This window comes from Pygoscelis adeliae, unplaced genomic scaffold (genome assembly GCF_000699105.1).
Source record: "Pygoscelis adeliae isolate BGI_AS28 unplaced genomic scaffold, ASM69910v1 Scaffold232, whole genome shotgun sequence".
NCBI classification, from domain to species: Eukaryota; Metazoa; Chordata; class Aves; order Sphenisciformes; family Spheniscidae; genus Pygoscelis; species Pygoscelis adeliae.
Genome location: NW_008824473.1, coordinates 2135412 through 2157057, shown reverse-complemented (window position 1 = coordinate 2157057; position 21646 = coordinate 2135412). Strand labels below are relative to the sequence as shown.

The 21646-nt window shown below is 36.2% G+C and overlaps 1 protein-coding gene across 1 annotated transcript in view; it reads left to right on the top strand.

The window, feature by feature from the left end:
• CFAP54 (cilia and flagella associated 54) overlaps window positions 1–21646 on the top strand; it is a 159883-nt gene extending 138237 nt beyond the window's left edge. The window contains exons 42-50 of the mRNA XM_009321347.1: window positions 437–563; window positions 1990–2145; window positions 3918–4023; window positions 6570–6675; window positions 7433–7525; window positions 15074–15259; window positions 16499–16605; window positions 17378–17567; window positions 21527–21646. Of these exons, the coding sequence (XP_009319622.1) occupies window positions 437–563; window positions 1990–2145; window positions 3918–4023; window positions 6570–6675; window positions 7433–7525; window positions 15074–15259; window positions 16499–16605; window positions 17378–17567; window positions 21527–21646 (1191 nt within the window). The remainder of the gene's footprint in view (window positions 1–436; window positions 564–1989; window positions 2146–3917; window positions 4024–6569; window positions 6676–7432; window positions 7526–15073; window positions 15260–16498; window positions 16606–17377; window positions 17568–21526) is intronic.

The window sequence follows — 21646 nt, the reverse complement described above, 5'->3', positions numbered from 1 at the left end:
TGCCTTATTTCCATGAATGAAAAGTTGGACTGGTCTGTACATGTTATTTTCTTTTTCTTTTCTGGACTTTGTTGGATGTCAGATTTCGTTGTAGAAATGACAGTTTCTTTCTAGGGCTCAGATTACTTGGGAGATCTATTTCTTAAAGACTGATTTGAGGGAGTCAAATTTTGAGCTTTTAGAAACCAAAGCCTAACATTAATGAATTTGATCAAGAGTTCACTGAAATTGTTCATTTGCTACCAAACTCCTCTGCAAAGAAGACAATCACAAACTGAAGTAAAGGAGTTTGGGAGTATCAAGCCCTTTTCTAGTGCTCTTTTACAAGACACATTTGAGTTCCAGGGTTTTGCAATACCTAACTTATTTACTTTTTCAAACTACTATTTAACTTGCTGTCTGCAACTTGATTTTACAAAGCATACTCTTTTCATAGATTTTTGTTTGTGGAGAACCCATTGAACGCCAAATAGAAGACAGTACATTGACTTGCCTGGTCCTACCTACAAAAAATATCTACTTGCCACATATCAACTTGCTAGCCCAAGTCAAAATGAGAATCGGTAAGAAAAATGCAAGTCATTATTATTTTTAATTTTCATCCATTTTCATTCATATTTTATGCAACAGCAGATAAACTGATGCATCAGAAGTGAATGTAGTAAATCAATTGTTTTCATGTACAAATAAAATATTTTGAAAACCAACAGTAGATGCCTGTTTGGCTCTGTGCAATGTGTATAAGCAAGGTACAATTCTTACAGCAACTATAATCAGCAAAGGCTTAAACATTAATGTTATAGCTTGATGAAACTAATGGGAACTTCAATTTTTTTAAGTGGAAGTTAACAATACTTTTCCAACTTCTGTACAAAGCATTCATTCTGTGAAAACTTCCTGTATATGTTCCATCTCTCTGGAAGTAGTTATATGGGAACTAACTAATGATAACAAATCATATGGGATAATAGCGATGATTCTCTATCCCAATAAAACAAATAGTATCTGTTATTGTTTTCACCCTTTAATTTAACAACTTTTCTTGATAACTTTTCTTTATATAGAAACTTGGAAATATGCTGAATAGTAACAGATGACCTTTAAATCTGTCTGAGATTTGTTGCTGTATAGCAAATATAGGGAAAAGGATATTGTCTCCATGTTCCTTCTGCTAAACTTAATTTGGTGTATAACTGACTTATAAAGGACTAGAAAATCTAGAAGTCACTCACTGCACTCTGGTTTGCATTGTGGAGCAGCCTCAGAGTGTTCTGGATTCTTTTTCAGGAAGATGTGCTCCAGGAGCACATCGATGCACCTCAACCACTACTTTGTATTCAGCCCTTAGGACTAGAATAGAGATAGTCCAAAGTAAGCACTCTGAAATGCATCTGCTGTGACTGCCAGGTGTTCAACACCAGCTGGTTTGCTCTAGAGATCCACTCTTACTGTGCTTTACTGCTTGTCAGTGCAGGCATGGCCAGACTCACTCATAGTAACGGCCATGTTTGACCAGTTCCTGTTTCTGAATCCACATTTTTAGGAAGAGCCTATGAATACAGATGAATATTGGCGAGTACAGTGTAAGAGGTATGCAATACATCAAAGAAGCCTTTAGAACCGGTTAGTACAAAAGGAATTTGGGAATTTGGAAATGCTCAGAGAGGTTTAGGTTTTGCCTACAACTACCATGTGAAATAAAAAGTTATGAAGTGGCTTACTGCTAGTCTTTCCAGATAGTTTGTGAAAGGGTTGATTTGTATAGCCTGAGCTTCTTTTGGATGGCCTAGGTAAACCTCAGTGGCATCCTAAAGTAGTTAAACAACATTATAGTTCTGTATTTATATCCATTAATCACTCTGATTTTTGAGAATTGGATTGTAACAGTAAATACGTAACAGCATTTGTTCTAAGGAAGTTGCTTCTTTTTGCATAAATTGGTTTTCTATTAAATAATTTATTAAGGACTGTCTTTTTTTTTTTCCTTAGGACACACATTAGCTGAAAAAGTAGCTTGTACACCTGCAAGAGGAGATCCACTGCAATGGCTACATGCTCTCAAACATTTAGAATCAGCATTGAAGCTTTGCAGAGCATCTGCAACAAAAAAATCAGATATGGAAGCTGAACTTCTTTTTCAGATAGGTAAATAAAACCGTTTGTACATCATGATTGCCTTCCTAGTCAATGTTATGCATGTGGCCTCTCTTAAAATGGAGACATTTTACTGTAAAAATAGAACAGATTTGGATATTTTTCACCCTGTCTAGCTGCAGATCTCTTTCCTCTGTTTAGTATCACACCAGCATAGTTCAGGATGCATTATGCAACAAATAATTTCAGAACCGCAGTAGAACTTCTCCCACCTCTATGTTATCAGGGATCAAAGGGTGTAGCCAATGAGACTACAGACACCGTAGAAAGCTAATTAGCTTCTTTGCATTGGTCTGAACTAAAGAGGATGAGAGGCTCAGAAAGTATTTCTAAATAATTTAACAAAGCTAATGAATTACACAGTGTTTGCATGCATTTGGATTTTAGTGGCTGTTGTGGTTTAACCTCAGCCGGCAACTGAGCACCACGCAGCCGCTCACTCTGTGTGGGATGGGGGAGAGAATTGGAAGGGTAAAAGTGAGAAAATTCATGGGTTGAGATAAAAACAGTTTAATAATTGAAATATTATAACAACAACAACAACAACAGCAATAATAATAATAAAGAATATGCAAAGCAAGTGATGCACAATGCAATTGCTCACCACCTGCTGACCGACGCCCAGCCAGTCCGCGAGCAGCGGCCCCCCCCGGCCAGCCTTCCCCCAGTTTATATACTGGGCATGACATCACATGGTATGGAATGTCCCTTTGGCCAGTTTGGGTCAGCTGTCCTGGCTGTGCCCCCTCCCAGCTTCTTGTGCACCTCCAGCCTTCTCAGTCGGTAGAGCATGGGCAGCTGAAAAGTCCTTGACTAGTGTAAGCACTACTCAGCAACAACTAAAACATCGGTGTGTTACCAACATTATTCTCATCCTAAATCCAAAACACAGCACTGTACCAGCTACTAGGAAGACAATTAACTCTATCCCAGCCGAAACCAGGACAGTGCCATTATGTTTTGCACCAGGAGGTGTTGGTTTGTTAGGATCCCAGCCAGAAAGGCACTCAGACTCTGTAAAGTTTCTCTTAAAATGCCATTTATTGGAATTAACACTATAAAGAAAAAGAGGTAAGATAGTGTAAATAATCTTATGTCCCTTCAGATGCTGAGAACCCCAAGTTATGCAGTATTGAATGGGTTTCCAATCAGGGTGTAGCACAACACGCAGATCCTGTCTGTGGAAAGGTTGCCTCATTTTGGTCTTTTGAGATGTTAGAGGATTTTCTTAAAAGAAAACAATTTTATTCATCATTTCTACTGTCAAACAAAAAGCATATTCACATAAGAACTTCTTGCTGCACTTTTACAGAAAGGGCAGGTGGTGTAATCACTGGTACTGAGAAGATGCTGCCAACAGGCTCTTACAGCTAGCTGGCTATATTTATCCTGTGGCTAAGGGTTGTGCACAGCACAACACAGGCCTGAAGGCCACACTGTATGTGCAGCATAGCGCAGCACAGAACAAGCCTGTGCCTGTGCATGAACTCCTCCATGTACAGTGGTCTTCTAGGTAGGATCACTACACGTTAGGAGTCATTATGATTCCAAATTTTGATTTTTTTAGCTACTCTATGAAGTAATTTGCTATACAAGCATTGTGCATTACATTTTAAAAAATCTGGAAAAGTTTTTGCTTATCAGGAAGAGAATAGATAATGCACTATGTTGTTCAACTTTCATGGAGGGAAAAACAGGCTGGGTCTTACAGGAAAAAAAAAAAGTAAAATCTTGCAAATCTGCTTTCTGTATTTCTTTCTTAGGTAAGGTAGAACGCCAGATAACTGAAGCAGGCAACAAGTCATCTCGAGCTGTTGAAGCCCTGTTGGAAGCTATAAAACTCAGCCAGCAACATGACCAAAAATTTGAGTAAGAAACTAGCTATATACCTTTCAAAATAATTTTAATCACACATGAATATATTTTTTTTACAGTTTTCTGAGATTTCATGTGGGACTTCTATTATGAAGTGTCTTTTATGTTTTGGAGAGTTTTCTTCTATTGCAGTATAGAAGAGCTACTGTATATTTATTCTCTTATTTAAAACAAAGGCTGAGAACATTTAAAAGCATATTTTAGAGTGTACAAAGTTACAGCTTTCTGTTCTGTTTCCAAATTTGTACCCTCTCTATCAAAACCAGGAACAGAGCTATCAATTAAACAGGGGTTTTATTCATATTTCAGAAGATGAGCCGTGGTCTGCCCCCTTCCACATAATAGAAATCCAGCTTGAAAAGGTTAGCAGCCAGAAACAGTCAGAAGAACAGAGGCAGAAGGAGCATAGGAAATGTGTTTGTAACAGATACCAGGACAGTGACTTTGGCATCAGTTATCAGCATAGAAGATGCCTGAAGAGCTGAGCCAAGCCAGCCAATAAATTCTGTCAAGCAGCTCTGATACATTGGACTTTATTGTTTTTTTTAGTTTCTTGACCAGTCTAAATGAATAATGTGCCATGCCTGGTTACAGACAGTGTAAAGGCAGCAATTTACCTTGCTTGTTTGGGTATTCTGTTACTTAAGTTAATGAACCAGAACTCTGAACACAGAAGCAGTAGCATAGTTATAAACCTCTACAAGCAGTCAGCATGATGGGAGATAGTACAGAAATGGACTGTGGTGACGTTTTGCAAGTTTAATTTGCTACACTCTTATTTAATTTGCTACCGTCTTTCTAAAAGAATGTACAGCAACATCGATGGACCTTGGCTTTTTTATTTTAGAGAACTAAACATCCCAATCCCCTTTATACAAGCCCTCTGATATCTATGGGATTGTTTAATTAAAGTTGTTTCTTGATGTCTCAAATCCTTTTTTGTTAGCAAGACTAGAAATTTAACTAAATTGTCACCAACTAAGTGTAGAACTTGCCAACTTCCCACTTAGTTTGCCCTATCTTGAACTGTACAGCACTCTTTGACTTTTGTATTTTGCTTTACACAAATCATATCAAAGCTGGAATTTATTGTACTATATAAGCAGTCAACTCTGTGCAATATGACTCTGTCCAGAATAGTAACTGCATGAGCAGGAGTTTGTTGCTATGCTTAGGACAGCTAATTCATAGGGGAGAGCTGGAGAGATCTACAGAGCCAGGAGGAGCCTGCATAAAAAGACTGTTATAAACCTATAGTGAATAGAAATGTTGGAGAAGTTCTCCAGATACAGTGATTTTCAGCAGGTCGCGGGAAGTAATTCTGCCCCTCTACTCCGCTCTGGTGGGACCCCACACCTGGAGTACTGCGTCCAGCTCTGGAGTCCTCAGTACAGGAAAGATGTGGACCTGTTGGAGCAGGTCCAGAGGAGGGCCATGAAAATGATCACAGGGATGGGACATCTCTCCTATGAGGACAGGCTGAGAGAGTTGGGGTTGTTCAGCCTAGAGAAGAGGTGGCTTTGGGGAGACCTTATTGCAGCCTGTCAGTACTTAAAGGGGGCTTGTAAGAAAGATGGGGACAAACTTTTTAATAGGGCTTGTAGCAGTAGAACAAGGCGTAATGGTTTTAAATGAAAAGGGGGTAGATTTAGACTAGATAAAAGGAAGAAATTTTTTACACTGAGGATGGTGAAGCACGGGAACAGGTTGCCCAGAGAGGCAGTAGATGCCCCATCCCTGGAAACATTCAAGGTCAGGTTGGACGGGGCTCTGAGCAACCTGATCTAGTTGAAGATGTCCCTGCTCATTGCAGGGGGGTTGGACTAGATGACCTTTAGAGGTCTCTTCCAACACAAACTATTCTATAATTCTGAGTCTATGATTTTTGCCTGGTTTATAATACTACTGTAAAAATAACTGAAAGGAGAGGGAAGTATAGGAGGAGAACAGGAATTGGTGAGCACAGTCTGTCTGAAAATGTAGAGTATTCTGGTACAGAACTCAGAACTGAGAAGGTTCCTCAGCTGAGGCCAATGAAGAAACAAAAGACTGTTTTGGTCATCGTGGGTAATTTTGCTGATTGTTGGAAGAGTTTGACTGAAGACCCATATCCAAATTCAGCCACCCATGTTTCAGGGAAACCAGGACAATGGATATATACCTTAACTTGAAGCAAGAGGAACCCATACAGATTCTGTACAGAAAGATCACTTCCCTTGCAGAATTACTGTTTTCTTACTAAACGTTTGCAATTTATTTATGGAACATTTGTTGCACATAATGCAAATTATATCTGACATACTCTTAAATCAATGTGTTATTTGTTAAGCATACCATAGGGATGTTTTAGACTCATTAAAACTTTAAAACAGGATCCCATGGCTTTCTGAAAGAAGATACACTTTAAGTAGGTGGTGAGGGGTGGATAAATGTTTTATTTGGTGAGGCTGTCTGGCTAGTCTTATGCAGGAGTTGGATTGTATCGTTGTAATGCTTTCTTTCATAGTAACATTGATTGATCTGTGTGTTGTTTCTTACAGGTTAGTAAGAAGATCATACCTTGAAATAGCACTATTATATTTGCATTTTGCTACAAATAATGAGGATATGCCACAGACAGATAGGATGGTGCCTTCCAAATCAAACGTATGTTTTCTGTCTTTCGGGTAGTGGCCTCTTCAAAGCAGGAAATACATTTCTGTTAGAACATGGTGCACCTTGCCAGACTATTACTTACAGTGACTTATAAATCATACTGATACTGAAAATCCTACTAGAAAAATCACACAAAGAAATCATATAGTACAGCAGTGGAATTTTATCTTGTTTGATGTTATTTCTTATATTTATTGCATTAAAATATTTTTCTGTATAAAACAGGAAGAAATGGAACCAACAGTGTTTTCATTTCTGGTTATGTACTAATTAATTTGTACCTTGCAAAGAAAACATATCATTCAAACCTTTTTTTTAAGTGGTAATATTTATACTTTACCAGATTTCAATTTTTCAGTACAAATATGAGTGACAGCATGAGAAATATAAAAGGCTTTAACCACATTAAAGTGGCTACAAGCCATAGATTCAAAGTGTAATGTGTAACATAAGACAAAAGAGGTAATTAAGATTCCAGAAAATGGAAAATTATAGCAAAACTGTATACAGTGGTGACCATAGAATGAGCTGCTCTGAGAAAATTTTTACAGGAGCAGCCAATTAGTATGATCTGGATAATTTTTTTCAATTTTAGCAATTAATCCGTGGATTTACAATCAATGCTGATTTTTACAACTTGCAAATAAAAAAAATAATTCTGTAAGTATGAGGACTTCTTTCTATCTTTAAAATATATTTTACCATAATACATTTAGAATCCTAATTATGAACTGGTGTATAATTTTAGATCACTTCTGGAGAACTCTCTTCTCCTGAGGAGGCTCTGAAATCAGAAGGCTACAAAGTACAAGCCTGGATTGCAGTAAGAGCAGCTACACAGGTTGGTGCAATATTCTGAAGAGGTAATTTTTTGTTTTTTTTAATTTCATCTTATGCTACTTATACAAGCAGACAAGACAACGGAAACAAGACAAGAATTAAAGTTTCCTGAAATTCCTGGCATGGGTCTTATTTGAGGAAATTAAAATGGACACTGTCCGAGTAGTGCATTTAATCTCTCTTGGACAGATCTGACTCTGTTTACCTCAACTTTGATTCAGTGCAAATAAAACAGCACACTGCCTGATATGTATTTGACATGTGGGTAGACATCAGTGACATCCAGGTGAGGATATCTGATTTGAAATCACTTATGTAGTAATTAAGCTGTCAGCAGTAATTATTTATTTAAGTATAGTATGTACCATATGTCAGAAAGAAATAGAATATTTTCCTGACTTTTAAAAATATAGTATGTCAAGTAATTAATTTTTTGTCATCATCTTGCTACTCTCAGATTTTAAAATCTGTATAAATATTGTAGTGAACTGGCTCTGAATAAAATAAATACTATTTTTAGGTCAGTGAAGCTGTGCTTGCTTCTCAGCTATTAATTGGAAGGAAAAGTGTTAAACAACACAGCATGAAGGATGCAGTGCAACAGAAAATCCCAGAATTTGCTTCCATGGATCTTCTTGCTTCGTACAGAGATTTCTTATCTGGTATTCCTTTATACCTAGTAATATTAGAACGTTAAATAACTAATACACTATATATGCCATGTAATCTAGTAATGCATTTAATATCTAATTTTCATTTATGAAAAATTATAAGTCAGATTTGGAAAGTAAAACCAAAATCCTTGTCCTGCATAGCAGTATAAAATATTGAATAGACCTAATGGGTCTTAAATATCAGCCTGTGTATGTGTTCAGTAGCTTAAGAAAAACTGCATTGTTTGCATACTGTGGCTCAGAAAGACAAACTGCACATACTGCCATACTTTTAGAAAAACAGATGGACCTTCGTCACAGGACTTCCCCAGACTTCTCGAGTAGGTCTTGGCCCACCTATCAGTCATCACTTTTTTTTTTTTCAAACACTGATTTAGAACAGATTTTTTCCCTAGGTATGTTAGCTTTTCCTTGGAGATTTTCAGTTTTTCTTTTGATTGTGTAAAGACATGTTGGTGTTGAATAGCTTGTCTCTCCCTGCCTGCCTCCCCCCCCAAAAAACCCCCCACCAAACACCAAAACCAACAAACCCAAACTCTTGCAAAGTTATCTGCCTGGGTACTGTATTCTAAAAGTCAAAGTCAGAATAATAAAAAAATTTTCACTGTCTTTCCAGTCCAATGGATTATCATTTAGAGATGCTTCCATTAGCTTGGTAGAACTTTGCCTTTGCCTGGTTTATTTCCAGCTTCTGCATTTATTTTACAGCTAATGGAGTTGATGAAATGGAAGGTTTTGATTTAAAAAAAAAATTAGTGAAACTAGGAATTCTGCAATAATGATCGCCAGATGTTATATAAACACTAAGGCAAAATATCTATATTTATTTTTAAACTGGGAACCATTAATTTAGTGACAAAATTTTGGTTCAGTGCCTTAATTTCAGTCATCCCAATTGACTGACAAAGATTGAATTGCTCTGCCTGATAGTTGCTGGCAAAGCTGAGCAATGTCTACTTACTGTACAGTGTTTAAACATATGTGTTTTGGTTGGTTTAGGAAAACAAGTGTTGTATACTAAGACCTTCCATCAATCTGATTGTTTTGTACTAGCTCCATTTGCTTATAATTACAGATAATTTTTTCTTTTAGCAAATGCAGCAGGTGTTTCTCCTGATAGTTCTGTTAGGCAATACAAAGAAGAATAGAAAATGTAGAAAAGCAATAGTAGGCCAAAATATATAAAGGTAAATTGAAGTGGAAATGATCAGCACAGCATGCTAAATATTTTCTGTAAAACCATTAGTGAAACACATTGTTTAAGTTGCATCTATAAACAATGTGGCCATTTTAACTGAATTCTGTTTTTACAATTGACAGTGAAGTATCAGGAATAATGGAGACACTCAGATTTTGTAGAAGCACACATAATTATTTTCTGGAAGTTTACTATTAGGAATTACTGTAACATAATGTTTGTTCAATTTGGAATGAGAAACAGAGCAGAAGAATTGTGTAGGCTTTTGAGAGAGCCATGTAGTAATCAAGTGAAAAAAAAATTGAATATAAGCAGTGATATAGTGATAACTGTACTGATATTTTTTTCCTCTTTTTGCATAAGTATAACTTTCAGGCAGCACCGAAAAAAAGATTTTCTTAGTCCATAGTCAAGAACACATTTAATTGATAATGTACTTGATATCTAAAAGGGACTGGATTGAAGCTAACAGTAAACATTTCAGAGTACCTAACTCTTCTGAGTTCAGGTCAATATAACTGGGAAGTTCAACTGATGTAGTTATGACTGATGACTCCTGGTATTGTTTCCATTTAGTAAATATCTGCTATTGAACAATGTATAGAAATAATGGTTCTATATTTAAACTCAGAGAGAGAGAGAGCACCTTGCTCTCTGCCCCTTTTAGCTTCTTCCAAGGACCAGTCAGATTCCTGGCCATGATCTGAGAAATAATTTCCTTACTAGTTCAACTAATATTAAAGCAGAATAGAAAGAATTTTCCTCTTATGAAAAACATAACCAGGTTCACAAGTTACATTTTTAGTTACAGATTAGTCAATTCCAACACAATGCAGAAAAAGCTTTTGAATTGCAACCATTCACTTAATGTCTATTGTTGAACTGTTATTGGATTTGCAGATGGATACAATGTTGTCTCTGAAAGTCCCACAGCATCTTCTACTGAAAACAAACAAATAATACAAGACAAGCAGAGCCAAAGTGAAGGAACAGAAAGTCTTGCCACCAAGGCCAGCCAGAAGAAAGAGACAATAACATGGGTTCACTTAATTCGTTACCACAGTTATTTAAAAAGACTTTATAACACAAACCTTCTATTTGGTATGAATCTTTTCTTCCTCTAGAAAACTGCCATAGGTGAGATATTGTTCTTGGGGGCCAACAGTGTCAGATTCTAAGGTTATCATCTGAGATAGTCTCGTTTTGAGTTCCTTTAAATTGTATAAATGTGACAAAGTCTTCAATGAAATCAAGATTTGTCAGTTTACAATGTTGTAAGTGAAGATATTATTACCTTTTTTCATAATTATTCATACGCCTTCATGATACCAGGAAAAGCATCCCTCTAAACTTAATTGCTATTACTACATCCCTCTAAACTCAATTGCTATTGCTATTGCTAAATTCATAATCTGTATTTATTCTTATTTCTAGATACATCAGACTTAAGTCACATCAGAAATAAATCTGTTCAGTTTGGGGGCCTGTTTGTGAGAATTGAGTGTAGTGTAAATGAGAAGGCTGAGCATTATTGAATGTGTTTTGACTAAACCCCCAGATGTTATGTACATACTTGGTTTATTTCACTGTAAACAAAAGATGGTAATAGATAGGGCCTTTCAAGAATCCATTAATTTCAGGGCCCTAATACTATGCATCTACATCTGATGGCCAGCTGCTGGATATACAAGTGACAACCTGATAGGTGAGAAGAGAACTAGATTGTACATATAGGTGCTGCCTAGAGAGAAACCTAGCAACACTGAAAATAATAATTTCAGAGAGGTTGGGTTTTTTCTTTGCAGCACTAAATGAAAGGAAAGTATTCTACCTCACCACAGAACTACAAGGACAGTAAGGTACCTACAAGTAGGTGTCAAAATGTGCATGTATATATCAGCTGTAGTTACCAATGATGGAGCCTAGGGAGCGAGTCAGCTGATCTGCCACTAGCTGTCTAAATTAGCGTCTTAAGAGCTGTTAGAGCTTCTTTTGACTGTATTGAATAAATAAGCGTTCATTCTAGTGGGTGCTTAGACATCTAGTGAACATACTGATGCTTACACATCTTAATTTAAGTGCCTAAACCTCAAAACTGCACCTCCCGTTTTATGCTACTTTATAATGTCTAGACAGAGCTTGTTTCATTATTGGATCTCCAGTGAAAAATTGCAATACAAATAGCATAACCTAGTAATATTTAAGGACAATCAGTATGATTATTAGAATTATATTTGATTGCATTTATTTGATATTGAATCAATTTACATATTTTACTATATTTTCAAAATTTATTAGTATTGAGTAGAAACTTTACTTTTTAATGGCAAATGACGATGTAATAAAAGTCTCTTTTCAAAGCTGCCCCTAACTCAGGACCTGGATCATTTTCTGCAAGAGATGGACACTTTAGTTCTGTTTTTGACACGGGGATTGTTCTACGCATAGCAGAAATGCATTCCTTTCTTAAAAAACATCTGTTTGAATATTCAGTGTGTTGTCTTGAGAATTTCCCAGAAGAGCTACATGAGGCAGAATTGCCACTTGGTAGGCCAGCTGATTCTTCAAAGGTACTTGTTTTCTTTCTGATGTTTCAAAAATATGTATTATACTTGCATTTCGCTCAGATTCTTGCTAGTTCCAATGGTGATATTTCTGAGAGCACTGTAGAAGAATGAAATTCATTATGTAGAGGCTCAGTGCAAAACCAAAATCCTGTGCAAGCAGTGAAGGACATAGTTAACAAATGCAAATATCCTGGTGTTATTCATTCCTGCAAAAATGATCTCTATCCCATGCCCAGTGTATTTAGACCCTAGAAGATTAAGCAGAATGATATTTAAGAAGATTTCATTATTAGTTAATTAAGTTGGCTGTGTTATTTGGTAGGACTGAGGCTTTTAATCTTGTAGATCTCCATGTTTCATCCCAAAAATGTCCTGATGTTTGCTTTGTAATTTGTATGTACAAGCCTCTATATTGTTAATTTGGTCTATAATAAAAACATGATTTAAAAAAAAATATTCTTATTTTCTCAAAATTCGTTGAAGGCCTTGTGTGCCAATTTTTTTCACTGATTATCAGCTGGCTAGAAAATCAATCTTTTCAGATCTCTGGCTTGTGAACAGCCTATTTGAGCTTTCAAATGTAGGCAGCTCAGACTATATTACTCAGAGAAATCTTGAATTGGAATACTGCCATGGCATATGTATTGAATATTGAGTAGTCTTTGAAGATTCAATGTAAAAATAATTGTCTTCAAAGTTTCTCCATCCCACTTCTCACATTAATAATTATCCTAATACTAAAAAATTAAAATGACAGGTTACTCTCTATAGTTTATTTTTTACCTATTATGTTCAGTATTAGAGGGAGACAGGGGAGCCTTGAGGAGTAAGAACTTGTTATCTTATCAAAATGAATTAAAATACTTTTGTGAAAGTAGCTCTTCTAGAGTTGGTGAACTTTCTGCAGTGTTGGACAGCATATCATTACTCATTTCCCAACAAAGAGCTGACTGTGCCACTGAATAAATTGTAAATATATGGTATGTGACATTTATAACAGCCATTGTATATAAAAAATTATTTTACTCTGTCTGCTCTTCTTTTGACATAATTAGTATTACACTGTCCTAGAATAATAAGCTTCAGAGCTCACTGTCATGTTCGTGACAGGTGCAAGCTGCATAATCATGTGTTAGCTTCACTGTTGTAGACAGCTAACAAGCATAAAGCTCTTACTTTTTTTAATTCTAAGCTTCATTGATTTTTATCACAACATTTTTATAAGCTTTAACTATTCAAAAGGCTGTATAAGTTATTTTTAAAAATGTTACTGTAATTGATACTGGGATTTTTAACAGTACAAATAGATATAATTTTTGAAGGAATGATTTTTATATACAAGGTTGTTTTGCTTACATGTGCCTTTGTAATTCTATTTTTGACTTTTGAAGCTTTTTTCAGCTCTGCTGAACAAAGCATCCAAATTACATTAAGAAGGCTATAATTAAAATTGTGTGCCCTATCACATTTTGCATGCTTGTTTTTCATTCCACTCCATGATAGTATGTAGGATTGGAAACACTTAACTAAGACAGTTTGTTGTTTTCAGGCTTTTGAGAAAGTTGAATAGATAAATATTTATGTATGTAATTCAGCAACCCTCCAGTTTGACAAAAGCAGTTGTAATAGCCTTCCTCAAAAAGATTCAATATGATGTAAATAAAAGATGCAGTTCAGTGAAAAAGAAAACATTCCACACATTTTAGAAAGAAATATGTATCGTAAAATGGACTTTTAAGAGCTCTAGTTCAGGGGCACGGCATAAATTAGGTTGTTCCCACCTCCATATATGTGTTTTCTCATAATTTTATTCACTCTCCATGCTAGCAGGATAGTGGGTGATTCATTGCCAAAACTAAAGTCTAAGATCCCGAATGTAGAAGATCCTTGTAGTAGGTGGGTGATCCATGCACACCTCATGGCATACCGTGGGTTATGGCCACTGTTACCACTGCCTTAGTGTTCAGAGTCTATGTGGCATGGATCATCCCCAGTTAATTGTCCCGTGCCATATTGAAGGCGTATCCATATGCTCGAACGCATGACTTCAGCATGCATGACTTCATCTTTTATCTTCACTTCTACTATATTTTGATGTGGGATGGGAACTGGCTTCATGAAGTAAGATTATGTCACTGTGAAAAATCCATCTTCTGCTCACCTGGATTTACTGCCCTGTATCGGTCATGAGCTGTATTTTCTGAAAATAAAGTGGGTAAAATTCTCCCATTTTTTTCAGTGATGAACATTCAAAATTAAAAAAGAACTAACTCCCCAGGTGGTTGTTTTTGGTGTCCACATTTTGGAATCAATGATGGAGACACTAACAGCCTTTTCAAATATCTTCAGCATTTCCCCAAAATGTCACTGTTTGGCCTCCTCTGTTCTTTGCAGATCCGCGTAACACTTTAAAAAGTAGAAATGGTATGGCGCTGTTCAACCTTTAAATAAAATATTTTACAATTTTAAAAGAGGCTTTTATTCATGAATGAATGTTGGTTGACAGTATTCCTCCATTGCTTCCCTGGTAAATGATGGTCAAACTGTAACTATTTGATGAATAGCCTGCTAATGTTCCATATATATTTTAGAAAATATGACATATGACAAATCCTCCCAAATGAAGTGACTGAATTTTCAGTAGGTATCAGCCTTTGTTAGTTGCATAACTAATGAGAAAACAAATAGGTAAACATAAATAAAGCATTAGTCTAGCATTCAGATTACTATTTTAATTATCAATATGTAGAGCAGATAAATTACTTTTTCAGCACTAAATTTTGTACGGTCAGCATGTCAAATAATATCTTTTAGCAAAAACTGTAACGCCATAAGGAAGATAAGTCAAATGTAACAATCATTGTTGCTGTAGGTGTCTCTAAGTCAGCCCAGAGGTCCTTTGCATTACCTTTGGAAATGTCTCATCATGTGAACTTTGAAAAGCCTTAACTTGGTAAAATGGACACCTTTTAAAATTGCTCCTTTATCTAAATAAGCATATATTTGTGCAGGAGTGAAAGTCATACTGATTCTAGTAGACACTAGATTATAACAGATTTTGCATATTACACTAGGAAAAATACAATTTAAAAATTTCTTTTATGTTTCAGATGTCTCTTGAAATTACTGGAATTACATCAAAGATGTCACATATGAGAACAGCTTCTCCAGTTTCTGTCATCGCAGAAGCAGACAGTCAGGCGGAGAGTAGGGCAGCAAATGCTTCAAATAAGGAAATTAACATTCAGTGGTATATTCCTCCTCTGGCAAAGCCATCAATCTATACAGAGACTAAGGTATAACTACACCAAAGCAGTTCCTTAGGTATTGGAACAAATTAAGTCTCATTTCCAATGAATATTTATGTTATGACTGATCAGCTTTTTAATTGGATTACACATATGCCAATTGCCAAGCTGGACAGCAAGGAGCTATATGTTTACTCTGCCACAAACTTGCTATGCAGGACAAACAGAATGCCCTGACAGTTTTTTGGTGGCAGGCCAAAGAAAGACTTTGTTGACCGTATAGAGCTTCCAGGTCATGTTGTATTCATGCCTTTTTGCAGGTCCTTGATGTCTTTAAGACCTCCACTCTGTTAAGTTTGGTTAGAGCTGACCAATACATTCAAACAATACTGTTTGGTGGGAGGCTGTCGGAAAAGCAAAGATATACATATACAGGGAAAATGGGATTTTGTAAACGTCTAAGAAATCAGACTAAACATGAAAGATGAGAGAGATTGGAGGGCTGTAGGGAAGCAAGAGACTAGGACATGGAATTTTTATTTTTAAACAAGAGAACAGCATGTAGGTAAAATTTCTGCTGCTGCAATAGAAATCCACGATCTCCAAACTTTTTGGCATAACAGATCAGTGTCAAAATTTCTATTAGACCATTCTCATCTCTATTAGTAAGCTGATAGAAGCCCTGTGAAGTTAGTGCAAATAATGTACTTTTCAACACAGTTTTGCAGGTTACTTTAGCATGACCTTACAGATCATTAGAGATCCAAAGACAACTCTTGAAAGCGACTAATATATGAATGCCATATTCTTCACATTCTCCATATAGTCAAAATATTCAGCTACCACTAGGAAGCATATTTTCAATCAAATCATGACAGCCGTGCACAAGGCCATACAGCAAATGTAACTAATTACATAGGCCCTTTGGAAATTCAGTAAAAGCTCTCCGTTCAGCCTACCTGAAGTTGGAACTTCGGACATGAGCATAAGTAGGATTGATTGACCAGGATCAGGACAAGACTGGGATTTTGATGGTGACTCTATAGGGTATAATTAATTTTCAAACCCATATAAATCATATCCATAATTAAATTGCTTTAGCACCTATAAAAACTGAGTATAGTACAAATTCATATGAGGCCACGCTCCCCCTTTTTTGAAAGTCAGTTATCTAAGTCTTCATCAGTACATTGTATTTGATAGTTATTATAATCTAGTATCACTGAACTAGCTCAGGTCCACTATACCATACTGCATTATAGCTTACCTATTCCATCTCTTTTACAGGTTTTGCTGCTTTATGCTTATAATACAAAGCCTGTCAAGATTAGCAACATCAAGACTTTCAGTTCAATGTCTATATTTTCAGGCCACTTGTGGATTCCGTTGGCTAGGTAAATAATCACTGACTTTATCCTGTTATTTCATGCTATATTAAAGATCAGTCAAACATTTAGGATGAGAGAAAATAAAGTACAAAATATCAAAGAGCTGTAAGTCTTTAAAAGCATTCATTTTCGCTTTTCAGAGATTTTTCACATTAGCATTTTGGTTTTGATTCTTCAAGAACTGTGTAACACATGCTCATTATATTACACTGGCATAGCAACGTAAGAAAACGCTAGCAAATCTAAGAAGCAGTCCCAGCAGTTATTCCCATTCTCTCACTGGATCAGTTACTTTCTCCATCCCATATTACAACTCTGAGCATGCAACAATTTTTCTCAGTTGTAGCCCCAGACTCAGCCCTTCATTTTAGATCCTATGGCGTTTTTCATTACTTCTTCCTTGTCATTCATCTAGCCCCAGAATTTTTGGAACTGCTGAGCAGGTGGAGGGGAAGGAATAACAGGCCAAGAAGAGTTGCAGCCCCTGCCACCCAGCTTGTCAGCCCACCTTGTGCTGGTTGGATGAGAAAATCTTTTCTTATAGAGGCATACTTAAAATACTTCTTCTCACCATTTTTAATGCAAAAAGCTAATGCATTACATATTTCCACTTGCTTTAATGGAAAATTTTTGTAAAATTAAGAGATCGGTCTTGAAATGAAAGAAAATGTAGAACCTAATCAATAGGTAATAAAAGCTAGGTCAGTTTAATTATAACCTAAACAACAAATATTGTTGTTTTATAACAGCAATAATGAAAAATCTTGTCTTCTTTCAGAATTATTTCTTTACGGGAGAAATTATCTAATCTGAAGCAGCAAGTTGAAATGTTGATGCAAAGTTCTAAAAGCTTGTCTTCAGCTTCAGAATCTATAAGTTTTCTGGAACAAAGTGAAACTTTGAAAATAATTTCTTCAAAAAAAACCCAAATGAATGTTGCAAAAGTGCATCTTGATGAAAAAACAGAAGTAAGTGAGAACAGTTCTGCTCTTAAATATGTCTGATGGTCTTTTATTTAAGATGTCTGTTTTGGGGAAATAAATGACAGCTAACTTGGAAGGCAGACATAAAAGATTAAAATTCCCTCACCCCTTTCAAGAAATGTTGAAATATTTTCACTTTTCATTTAATATTTAACTTTTTCTTTTCCTCATATATTGCTTGTCACTCTACAAAAATATCAGGCATCTTCAACCTTCCACTTGAAAATAAAGGCTACATCTTCAGGTACATAGATTTGAAAATTGATGCCTAATTTATAGTAATCTACATCTGAAAATGCTTGGCACAGTGTTAAATTAGCGTGGCGATCAACCCAAAAGTGCTTTTTAAAAATCAGTTACACATCTTAAATGCAAAATAGGCAGTGATGGTTTCTGAAATAAGAACCTTCTAAAAACATTATTGAGAGAGGACTAAAACTGGCAGTGAATTTATTTTTCTCTATGCCACCTTCCTCTTTCCTTTTTATTAGCAAGGCTGAATATGGTCTGCAACCAAGTAACTCCCCCCACATACACACACAAAAGAGGTAATTTCAGAATTTTCCATGTGGTCTGTTTGAGATAATGTCATTGGAATAGAATGTTGCCACAGCATAACTGCTGCTTGATAAATGCCAAGGCAAAATAGACGTTTTTTTTTCAAAGTGGGAGACATTTATCATGTGACAGGATTCTCTTTATATCTATTATATGAAATGATTAATGATGTAGAGGCTGTCATTTTGTCTGATGGATGCTGTGAAACAGTGACAACTGTGCACTGTGCCATTATTACGAGGCTGTATTTTGACCAGCTTGGAGAACAAACGATGTTTTGGCCAATCACAGTGCTTTCAGGAGGGTAGACAGAGCTGTCCTTTAGTGGGTGTTTCTGATTACCTGAAGGGTTTTGCTCAAACTTTCATTAATATATGTCAGTAATTGGAAAAACAATGTTTAGAATACTAATAAGATTAACATGCCATGCATTATACATGTATAAATATCATCTCGTCAGAGTGTTTGTTTAGAATGTCTTCAGTAAACACGTAGCAAAAGTATGCTCACTCACTGGATTTAATACCTGAGCCAGGGGCAATTTTGCCTCAGTAGAAACTGCAAGGTTTGGGCACTTGTGTTTGTACAGCAAACACAACTATTTGTGTTGCAGAAAATTTATATTCATCAGCTAAGGTTTATTTTGCTGTGGATTCAACTAGAATAACCTAAAACTTGATTGTTCTGAAAAATTTTGTAAAGCCAAGCCATCTGTTAGCTTATCAGAGGAGACTGGTAGTACAGCATTAGTTTTTTCTTGTTTTATACCATTAGGAAATGGCTAAAAGGTGTTTATCTGAAGTCAAAGCACTGCTGTCTGTTGTTCCAGCCCTGTCCTTGCCATTAACTGAGGTATGCTATTCTCATTAATAGTAAAAATCTGTTTTCTAAAATAAAACAATTGTTCAGTTAAACTGAAGCATGGATTATACCACTAAGTATCTTCCCATGTTTTTCTCATACATTTGTTGGGCTTTCTGTTTGGGTTTTATTTTTTCATCTTTACAAATAAAATACCAACGTGCATGATTACAAACTGTGCATATCTTCACTGTTCATTAAAGTCACCTTTTTATACATAGAAAAATGTATGAAAAATTAATCTCACTCACAATGGATTCATCTGGTTTATCCACCATTCTCTGGTCATTGTCTACACAGACTCCAGTGAGTTTCATGATGCAATTGCCAAATGCAATTTCCTTCCATCCCTGTGTTTTTACAGTTGTTCAGGCTTTCCTTCTATTTTCTTTAGCTTTCTCTGCCTTGCCCATGTCCTTAGAGATAGCATGCCATTTTTTTGTCCATGCTGTTGTATTCATCTTGTTACCCAGCTGTAGTCAGTATCGCAGAGGAGACTATGGGAACTGGCCCGTAGCGGGCAGCAGTAGTGTTCAGTGTTCTCAGCCACCCTCCTGATCTCAGGATCAGGAGAGGACCACAGCTGCCAGGGCTCAAGGAACTCCAAGGAAGATTTTGGAATCCACCGTAACATATCACCCCCCCTAGTAATCCTCAAATATCTTGCCTGTAGTTGTTAACAACGGAATGATAATGGATAAGGCATCCACTGTACTCTTCTTTTCCAGTCAGGCAGCTCTTCCTACCAGAAGAGAATCCTGAGTTTTATCTGGGAACAGTTTGGCTTGTGGCCTATTATAGAAGAGAGAATCTGTAATGCTGTCCAGTGCATCCTGCAGTCTGGTACCTAGGAGTACATACTTCCCTTTTATACGTATTGCACCATTCTTGCCACCCCTTGTTATCCATCCTGAATGTCTCTCTCAGATGACTCCCAGACCTTCATACCACTCAGTCTGGCTTTTTCAATGCATCAAAATACATAGACATTCATTCTGCAAAGCTATACTTCTCACAGTCCCACTGAAATGTCTTCCATGGTAGAGAGATTAGACAGATACCTAGGGAAAGGTACAGCTGAGCTTCCTTAGAATCACATCGAACTCCTGGACCTGTTTTAAATTCTCATGAATCCCTCCTCACTTTGCCTGCTTCTGTCTTTGGGTCTACGATGAAAGCGAGGGAGCAGACTTAGTGGTGTCCTTCCAGTAAGAACATGACGTTAACTGCTCTGTTTTATTCTGGCTAAATGCCACAAGCTAAAATGTTTCAACAGGTGGAACAATGGGCTTTTCATCACAAAGTTTCAGATAGAAACTTCAAACTAAGATCCTATTAGATATGGAAGATTTGGTTGAGCAAGTGAAGCCTAGTCCTTCAAGATGCTGAGTATCTTCATTCTTCTCTGAAGCCAACAGAACTTGTAGAGTGTTCAGCACTTCATTAAGTATAGCATATTTCTAAGTATTTCCAAACTTTCAAAGAAGTTGTATGTGTGCATTACCCAGTCTTCTTGGCTACAGGTGGAAAGCTCAGAGTGGGATAATGTATACCACAGGGTAGTACATTCCCTTTGTTTTCAAGCATGCAGGAGAAAGCAACAGATACGTTGCTTATATGTAGTTTTACATCATTTTTCCCACCACACACTTTTTTGTTGCTTGTCTCCTTGTGAATTAATTGGACGAAGTCAGTGCTAATTTGTGGTATTTGTTTTCTCATTCTCTGAGCTGTCACACTTTAACTCCTATCATGTTTCCAGCTTCTCTTCTTTGATTCTCTTTTTTTCTGTTCATGTGTCTTATGGTGCTTTTGATTCAGCACTGAATTATATTTCTAAGTGAAAAAAGTGTATTTTTATTGAATTATTCATTTAAAATTATTTGACTGTTCATGTTTTAAGAATAAAAATTGATCAGCCAGCTTGTTTTTAAAGCTATTTAATGAATAACTATGTTCTTGAGGGAGATAATAAAGCATAGTGTTTGGGAGTTCCAATCTTAAAAGTAAGTTTATAAATAAAATAATTGCATTAAAAATTAACCTCCCTAGATAGCCTGTTCCAAGCTTCTCTTCCTCTAGTTAGTTTTTCTTAATATCTAAATCAGCTAAATGGTTCTCCACGTCCAACGGACATAAAAACCAGTTTATCATTGCCCTCTGTTTCACCTTTTACAGTTAGCTCAATTCTTTCAACTTCTCATCTTGGGAAAAGCCTTCCAAATTACTAATCGTTCTTGCTGCTCTTGTCTGACATCTTCATTTTACCTACAGATGATCAGGATAAACTTTGTGAGCAAGACTGTTCACAGAAATTTCTTCCCCTTAATCCTGTTTTACTAGTTTCCTGCAAGAGATGTCATTAACGACAAATTTATATTGAGGCAATGAGTATTTCTAACTTAGTCATTGGTTGTAGGTCAGAAATCTGGCTTTAATTTAATTTTATTTGTATATATGTACTTTTTGGTACCCATAAGCTTAATGAAGTTATTTATTTGGTATTTTTTTCCCTGTTTTTTCAGATCCCATTTGATGTTACTTTGCAATCAATAGCGAGTTTGGAAGAGATGTTTGATCCTGCCAATGGATGTACAATAACTGAAGAAAGTCTTTTCAATTGGATCATTTCTCTCTTTCACTAA